Source organism: Carassius auratus, unplaced genomic scaffold, assembly GCF_003368295.1.
Source record: "Carassius auratus strain Wakin unplaced genomic scaffold, ASM336829v1 scaf_tig00036306, whole genome shotgun sequence".
Classification (NCBI taxonomy): Eukaryota; Metazoa; Chordata; class Actinopteri; order Cypriniformes; family Cyprinidae; genus Carassius; species Carassius auratus.
The window spans coordinates 247799-256806 of NW_020526298.1; the positions used below are offsets into that span (position 1 = coordinate 247799).

At 38.8% G+C, this 9008-nt stretch overlaps 1 protein-coding gene and 1 non-coding gene across 2 annotated transcripts in view; one reads left to right on the forward strand and one right to left on the reverse strand.

Annotated features, from left to right (window-relative positions):
- Positions 1 to 6691, reverse strand: part of LOC113082485 (dynein heavy chain 7, axonemal-like) — a 67257-nt gene extending 60566 nt beyond the window's left edge. The window contains 10 exon segments of the mRNA XM_026254112.1: positions 3747 to 3866; positions 4366 to 4491; positions 4785 to 4857; positions 5115 to 5295; positions 5460 to 5550; positions 5641 to 5809; positions 5913 to 6003; positions 6089 to 6142; positions 6341 to 6464; positions 6625 to 6691. Coding sequence (XP_026109897.1) covers positions 3747 to 3866; positions 4366 to 4491; positions 4785 to 4857; positions 5115 to 5295; positions 5460 to 5550; positions 5641 to 5809; positions 5913 to 6003; positions 6089 to 6142; positions 6341 to 6352 — 917 coding nt within the window. The 5' untranslated portion in view covers positions 6353 to 6464; positions 6625 to 6691.
- Positions 6692 to 8687: 1996 nt separating this feature from the next.
- Positions 8688 to 8797, forward strand: trnal-caa (transfer RNA leucine (anticodon CAA)). The gene is made up of 2 exons: positions 8688 to 8725; positions 8752 to 8797. It is a non-coding gene; the product is annotated as a tRNA-Leu (tRNA).
- Positions 8798 to 9008: the final 211 nt, after the last annotated feature.

Sequence of the window (9008 nt, forward strand, 5' to 3'; positions counted from 1 at the left end):
TCATGACGGACTCTGAGATCTTCCTAACTGAATCACTGGGATCAGCTATCATTGATACAGCATGCACACGTACTGTTTGTGGTGAAAAGTGGCTGGATAGTTACATGAAAGACCTGAGCCAAAGCCAAATAGAGAAACTGATGCAAACAGAATCTTCAAGCTGCAGACCTTTCAGATTTGGTGATGGTCAGGTGGTACACTCCAATAGAAAGGTAAAGCTTCCCGCTAAGATCGGACCAACAAAATGTCACATTGAAACGGAAGTTGTTCCTGTTGATATTCCCTTACTGCTGAGCAAAATGGCTCTAAAGAGAGCAGGAACTGTTTTAGACATGGAGAATGACAAAGTTGTCATGTTCAAGCAACCAGTGCCTCTTGAGCTCACTAGTTCGGGACACTATTGTGTTGACATTAGAGATGGTAATACTGAAGCGGACACCAATGAAAGTGAAGTCCTTGTCGTCACAGCAGAGATGTCTACAAAAGAGAAGCATAAAGTTCTCCTGAAGCTTCACAAGCAGTTTGGCCACGCCTCTGCAGACCGGCTGCAGAGGCTCATCCTCAGCTCTGGAAATACTGACAAAGACTGTCCAGTTATTCTGCAAGAGATCATCCGTGACTGTGAGGTATGTCAAAGATATAGCAGGACTAAGCCCAGGCCTGCTGTTGGTTTGCCTTTAGCCTCAGAGTACAATGAGACGGTGGCAATGGATTTACATGAGCTGGAACCTGGCATATGGTACCTCCACATCATCGACCATTTTACACGCTTCAGCGCTGGAAACATTGTGAGAACAAAGAAAGCCTCGGAGATTGTCAACTCTTTCATTCACTCATGGATAAGTGTTCATGGTGCCCCAAAACGGATATACACTGACAACGGTGGCGAGTTCAACAATGAGGAGATAAGAGAGATGGCAGAAAAATTCAACATCGAGATGAAGACTACAGCGGCATACAGTCCTTGGAGCAACGGGCTGCTGGAGAGACACAACATGACACTGACTGAGATCCTCCTGAAGGTGAAAAGAGAAAATGGGTGTGGCTGGCAGATTGCTCTAGACTGGGCTCTAATGGCCAAAAACAGTATGATCAATGTGCATGGTTATAGTTCACATCAGCTTGTGTTTGGTCACAGTCCTAATCTTCCCTCCGTTTTGGTTAATAAACTGCCTGCTCTAGAAGGCACTTCTATGAGTACTAGAGTAGGACAGCACCTAGCAGCATTGCATGCTTCCAGAAGAGCATTCACAGAGGTGGAATGCTCAGAAAGAATAAGAAGAGCTTTACGAAAGCAGCTCAGGCCTACAGATGAAAAGTATGAGACAGGAGACAGAGTGTACTACAAACGAGCAGACAGTACAGAGTGGAAAGGCCCTGCTGCAGTTATCGGTCAAGATGGCTCTGTAGTGTTTGTCAGACATGGTGGGATCCTTGTCAGAGTACACCAGTCCAGGCTGAATAAAGTTAATGCATATGATGAGGATACACCTGTACTACCTGATATCCCTGAAAATAGTAAAGAAAAAGAAAACGTAATACACACTGATGTGTCAGAGAATTCAGATGATGAAATGAGTGTTAACAGAGAAGTGCAAATCCCTGAAAACACAGAAACAGATGATAGAGAAGACATGAGACAAACTAATGAGACAGAGAGTGATGCTACTAATACAGTGGGTTCAACTGGTGTCAAACTGAGAACAGGTCAGACAGTGACATTTACAAACAGAGATGATGGTACTAAACACACTGCCAGAGTTTTAGGCAGAGCAGGGAAAGCAAAAGGGCAATATAGAAACTGGTACAATGTGCAGTATCTTGAACCAAATGGCAGCGAGGGTAAAAAGGAAGCTTTAGACATGTCACATGTTGATGATCTTCTCACTGAATGTGAGAACACCGATGGTGATGTACTTATTACCAAAGACATCTCTTTTGATGCTGCTAAACAGCAAGAGATTGAAAACTGGCAAAATAATAATGTTTACGAAGAAGTCACAGACAAGGGTCAGAAATGTATCTCTACTAGATGGGTCTGTACGTTGAAGGAAACTTCTAATGGTATTGTTCCCAAAGCCCGCCTTGTGGCGAGAGGTTTTGAAGAAGTCAATATTCATGAGTTACAAAAAGATTCTCCCACATGTGCATCAGAGTCACTCAGGCTGCTGTTAGCTGTTATTTGTCAAAACAAATGGCAAGTGAATTCTATGGATATTAAGTCTGCTTTTTTGCAGGGAATGGAACTCTCAAGAGACATTTACATTCGTCCCCCACCAGAAGCGGGCGTGGACAATGTGTTGTGGAAACTAAAGAAATGTGTGTATGGACTTGCAGATGCTTCTCTCTACTGGTACAACAAGGTTAAAGAACTCATGCTGAACAGTGGTGGTAAAATGTCACGGGTTGATCCTGCAGTGTTTTATTGGCAGAATGAGCAGTCTGAGGTGACAGGAGTACTGGCATGCCATGTGGATGATTTTTTTTGGGCAGGTTCAGAGCATTTTGTAACTAATGTCATCCCTGTACTTAAATCTGCATTTCACGTGGGTCGTGAAGAGCATGAGAGTTTTTCATATGTGGGGATGAACATTGCTACTGTGGGTGGTGTAGTGCAGGTGCATCAGCACAGTTATATTGAAAACCTACAATCAGTTCACTTACAGGCAACACGTGCTGTACAGAGAGAGGCTCCACTAAACGAGAAAGAAAGAGAACAACTCAGATCCAAAATAGGACAGGTTCTGTGGGTTGCTAAACAAACAAGACCAGATGTTATGTTTGACACATGTAGCCTAGCATCCAACATTAAGAATGCTACTGTTCAGTCCATACATGAAGTGAACAGAGTGATCCGTAAACTTAAGTCAGAGAAGGTAACACTTAAGTTTCAATACTTGGGCAACAGTGATGATTTGAGTTTGGTGGTTTTCAGTGATGCTTCACTGGGTAATCTTCCAGATGGAGGCACACAGGGTGGGGCTCTAATTGCTCTCATGGAAAAAACAGGAAAGTTCTCTCCACTGTTTTGGCAATCTAAAAAAATCAGACGTGTGGTAAGAAGCACACTGGCAGGAGAAACCCTTGCCATGTCAGATGGTATTGACAATGCTATGTTCTTGGCTATGCTTTACTCTGAGCTCACTACTGGTAAAGCTGATCTTAATGCTCTTCCCCTTATCTGTGTTACTGATAACCATTCCCTGTTTGATGCTCTTAAGTCTACAAAACAGGTCACAGAGAAGAGACTAAGATTAGAAATAAGCGGTGTCAAAGAGCTCATACATGCTAACAAAATCAAAGAAGTGCGTTGGTCAGAAGCCAAGTCACAACTTGCCGACTGTTTGACAAAAAAAGGTGCTTCCTCTCTTATGCTTCTTAAAGCGCTGTATGAGGGTGTATGGAAACTGTAATATCTGGTCCATTGAGCATCTATCTTGGTACAGTTTTTTTTTGTTTAAATACACAAACGCACTTTAATGTTACTGTGTTCTGAAATTTTTTTTTTGTGTGTGACAATGTTTTATGTCAAAAACACCCGTTCATTTTTTTTCTTATTTAAAGAAGAGAAGGAGATTGTTAACTTCATGTGCGAGGGAATGTATTATCGCGAGAGTGTGCGTGACCGGAAGGGAGACTGTTTTTCCTGTGTGAAGGTTTGGCGCGTTTTTGGGGAGAACGAAAAAATAAAGATGACCTTGTGCTGAACTACGTCGTGTCTGTGGCTATTTTCAGAGAGTGCTTACTTTTTGAGAAGGATGCCTGTGGCATATTCAATGTGTTTGCTGACTAACTGCTGAAAAGCAGACAACTCCACAGCTTCCTGCTCGTTGTGGAAGACCTCCACATCAACAAGCCGCACTTTCCTGCAGAAGAGAACAAGACATTCTAGTCATTATGGAAAAGGCTCTTTGTGATTAAGAAGTGCACATAATGGATTGAATGTGTACCTGAATGTGCACTCCTAAAAGTATTTTTTTTTCATCACTGTTTCATTACACAAAGTACACTTTGTAATAATGTCAAATTAAATGTTTTGTTTTAAATTACATTTTAGTTACGTTTAGTATAATAAAGTGTCTAAAAATGTTACATTCAGTTTGCACTTAAATACATTGTTTTAAAGTATACAAGTATTGCAATAAGTACTCTTTTACTGAGAGTTTACTGACCAAACGTGACTTACTTGCTATTTTGAACTTTTTATAACAATGTGACATATGAGTAACCAGTATCTGTGTGATGCTAAAGTATGATAAAGTGTACTTTTTTCCACAAGGGGCTTAATATTTTACAATGCAGTTCAATGCCTTCAGTGTTCAATTGTCCTGTCCCACAGTGTCTTCATGCTCAGCTGACACTTACTTAAAAGACAACTGCCACAGATCTAGTACTGCGAGCATAGTGGGATTGATTGAGTGAAGCTGGTGTCTCATTCTTTTCTGGGCCTGAAGAAATGATTTATTCCATGGCTTTGGAATAATTTCCATTCTGCAAGAAACAAAGGGGGGATTTAATACACAATGATTGACAAAATACATATATTTGTAAATATATATATATCAACTATTGCTACAGTAAAGGATGCTAACAGGGATTAGAAGAAGGGGATCATATGAAATGTTAAAGTACTGATACCACAGAGGTTCTTGGTACATCAAAGTCACAAATCACATAATGTAAGCTAAAATTTTAATTTAGAAGAAAACTAGAATGACTTTATGCCTAAGAGATATCATTTGTCATGTGTCTTGTAGCACTAAAAGGAATTTAGCAGGACTCACTCTTGTCTGTGTGCAGGGAGATCTCTAGCTTTGGACTCCTGATTCTCTCTGGGGTCTTGCAGCACAAAATCCACTGGAGCAGAGGAAAACACCACACACAATACTTGGTCATGTCATGTAGCACAGAGACTAAAAATTGTTTGTTAAAATGATTGTTTATTAAAAATGACAGTGAGGTATATCTTGTAGGAGCATGCAGCTAGACTAAACATCAGATTTTATTCAGTGGCATTGTGAAAAATCTTTCTCCAAGATCTCTGTGCTCTGAAATATATACATCTACTGTGTCTCCTTTGCAAACTGCCAGATTAGCCAAACAGAAGAGCATACCTATGGCCTTTTTGACACTGAGCAGATAGTCTTCTCTCATCTCATCTGAGAGAGTCTCAATGGTTCCATTTAAACTCTTCAGGTGTTCTGGGACTAAAGCAAGAACATTCTTAAGCCAAGAGTCCTCCATAGCTGCCACGTCCTCTGTGCCTATTCCATTGCGGATGTAATAGTAGTACCTCTGAAAGACAGAAAACAAGACACAATGTTTGTGGCCAAATGGCATAAGGACATACAATAATGTTAATACAGGATGGAATGACTACCTTTTATTCGAATGCCTCACATCTGAGATTAAATAAAATTGAACTAAAATGAACATGAACATAAAAGGTCATTGCTTACCAAAATGTCCTTCTCTGCAGCAGTAGGCGATCCTGAAGTGGATGGGGTGCTGTTTTCTGTGATGGACGTAGCAATGGCATCTTCACGGTGCCTGAAATCATATTGTTCTTTTATTGATTATACTGTATGTGACAGGTACGATTTATCATCAAGAACTCATCGTTATGCAAATCAAACCAACATAATAATGCTGACGAGAGCACTGCGAAACTGCTCACGATCCCTCTTGGGCTGGACACCGCCACGATGCCTGTAAGAGGGTCCAGAAAGCCCTCCATCTTTGGTCCCCACATGCTGTGGACCTCGATGACGAGTCTGACGCCAGTGTACCCCTGTTCCTTGAAAATCTCCTTAAGGGAAATTTGAAATATGTTCTCACAGATATTATAGTTTGGATTGAAAATGTAATACAGTATATGTGTTTCATAAATCAAAATACATTGGATCACATACTAGAGAGCAAAGAGCCAAGGGTGTCCTCTTGAGATGGTCTCTTGAGTCTAAAGCTAGGGCTTGCTTCATGCCACCGAGGTTTTGACCGAACCTAAAGGTCACAAGCCACACTGTTGTTAGTTGAGAAGACATAATCTTGACTTAAAAAGATATGGTGGATGAGTGCCAGGCTTTACCTGCTGTATCTGTGGTAAAAGACCAACAGTTTTATCTGGTTTCTTGGGGGGGTTCTTTTTACCAAAGGGAAAAAAAGGAAGATATTAGATGTTCATTGTGAGAATTATTATTGTTAGGAATTTGTATTGTAAATTAATAGTGTATATCCTGCACTCCCTGTGACAGCCATTCTACGATAAATTATTCATGAGAAAGTACGTTAACAATAAACATAATCAATTCGCCTTATATAAAACTTTACTTTTACTCACCGGCACCTCCATGTTCAACACTTTGGTTTTCGTCTTTACATTGAACTTGTCGGAACTGGAATTAGATTTGTCGTTTTCACATTGTAAAACGAAGCTGCGCTGTGTCTTGCAGATGTCAACACAGCTGTGAGAAGAGAGTTTGGCACGTTCTTATAAAAACACAGCTCGTCACCTGTCCAACGGTCTGCAGGTTGCGCAATAACTTAAACACGATAATTTAATTGGAAATGTGTTTGTAAGTTGTTGTTAAGATAAGTTTAAAAGGTTTAGTTTATTAACATTACCTGTTTGCGTTCAGTAACTCCGCTTGTGAAAGTGTATTGGCGTTGCTAGGCTGGTAACCAAGGAAGCGCGACGACTGGTACACATGTGACGTAATGTAACAGTGCCCGCCCCATGCACGTGTATATATATATATATATATATATATATATATATATATATATATATATATATATATATATATATATATATATATATATATATATATATATATATATATATATATATATATATATATATAAACCCTGCGTGTATATATATATATATATATATATATATATATATATATATATATATATATATATATATATATATATATATATATATATATATATATATATATATATAAACCCTTTCATGCAGAAGAGAGGTTGTATAAAATGTATGTTTTGTGTGTGGTCTGTTATCGTATTTTCAAATATGTTTAAGTAAAAATACACTATCTTCTTTGCACAAAAAAAAGCAACTGCTACATGCCAGCGAAGATGAAACGGCAATTAAAGTAACGTATTGGTTAATAAGTATGTAACAAAACGAATTAATTAATTAATTAATTAATAAAGTAACATTTTAGATAAGCCACATATTCTCATTCAAATGATGATGACAGAATGTGGATACATTTTAGACACAAAGGTAATATCCTACATATAAAAACTGCATTTATATATATATATGCACCTAACATTCCTCTGTTTCTTCAGTTAAGTTCATTTAGACATACTTAGCCCTAAACTCCAACTCACACAAAGACACCACACTTACAGTGTTCTGGATGCTTGGGTTCTTCTTCATTTTCTTTTTTCCAAACAGAACTTGTGCAAAACTTTCTCATAGCTATACTATTCCTGGTCACCCAATCAAAGGGGGATAAACAACCTTAAAACATAAAGGACAAGAAGTACAGAAACCCTCTAGAGGACGCGGAGAAAACTGCTGAGAAAGAGAGAGTGAGATAAATGAAATAAACTACTGACAAGCATGAAATATTTGAAATGAAGGCATATGCATGATGGGGGAAAGAGGTAAGAGAGACACAGTTTCATTAACCCCTCGCCGCGGCTGAGTGCCATCAATCAGAGTCAACATTACAGTGCTCTGGCATCAGACCCCTGCTGCTCTTTCATCAGTACATGATGAGCATCTCTCCAGAGGAAACCCATCTCTCTGAGGCCATCACGCACTGCATGAGGCTGTTTATGAGTGCCTTTGACTTTAACAGGTACTTAACAGATACTTTGTGGGTTTTTTTATGGCTGATACACAATATAAAAAGGCTGTGCTGTTTATCTTAGCTGGTGCTTCTGGAATTGCCCCCAAAATCCTGCTTGACACCATGCTTGTGATGAAAAAACTTTAAAACGTCCTGCCTTAGAAATTGAATAAATGTAAGACTGGTCAGTACAAAAGGAAAATAAACGCTAATCTAAAATAATAATAATAATAAAAAACAGTGGTCATTGTTTCATTTCAGTTCCTAAAGGGAACAACACCTGCTCCAGTCCTGCCACCACCAGAGGGAGCGTTTACACAACTGAAACACTTCTTTTTTTGAGAGAGAGACTGAAACATTTTACATTATATTGATAATTTCTTATGCTATTGTCTGCATAATTTAACTAGCTAAACTTTACAAAATGTTGTTATATATTATGAAGGAGAGCTCTTGATGTTTTATGCTGCGCATATTCATAAACAACATCATAAACCACGAATCTCTAATTAGAATCTCAGAATTTTGATCAGTGCATCAGCACAACGCTTTCTTACGCACCGTTCTTCACCCAGAAACTGTTTTACCATTCTGTTTATAATGGTTTTTATTGTGTCTGTGTTGTAAGCGCTGTTTGAAGGTGCTGTACGTTAAGTTTTGCTCTCATGCTCTTCTATATCAAAGACTACTTTGGCTATCGATAGCCTAATGCTAACGTTAGCGCTCGAGCATTATGTACGTCTGTTTCTGAACAATTAAAGTATTCACTTCGTTTCTAAACATCTGAAACATTTATAAAAGAAAGTTCACTAGTAATTGGACAGAAAGGTATCAGTGCGCTAGGTGACGTGTGTCAGGATGGCCGAGCGGTCTAAGGCGCCAGACTCAAGGTTCAAACCTTCCTGTGAAGCGGGCTTTCTGGTCTCCGAATGGAGGCGTGGGTTCGAATCCCACTTCTGACAAGCGTTTTTTTTTTTTTTTTTTTTTTTTTTGTCGATTCATGATTCCTTTAATTAACATGACTATGCTTTCATTTTGAGCGTTTATATGATTCTGAGGTTGTTTTTCAACAAATTTAAATAGGACACTTTTCTATAAAATTGCCTGTAGATTGATTTTTTTTACCCTGACTCAGATCTTAAACATATTATCAGTCTTATATTCTAAAATGAT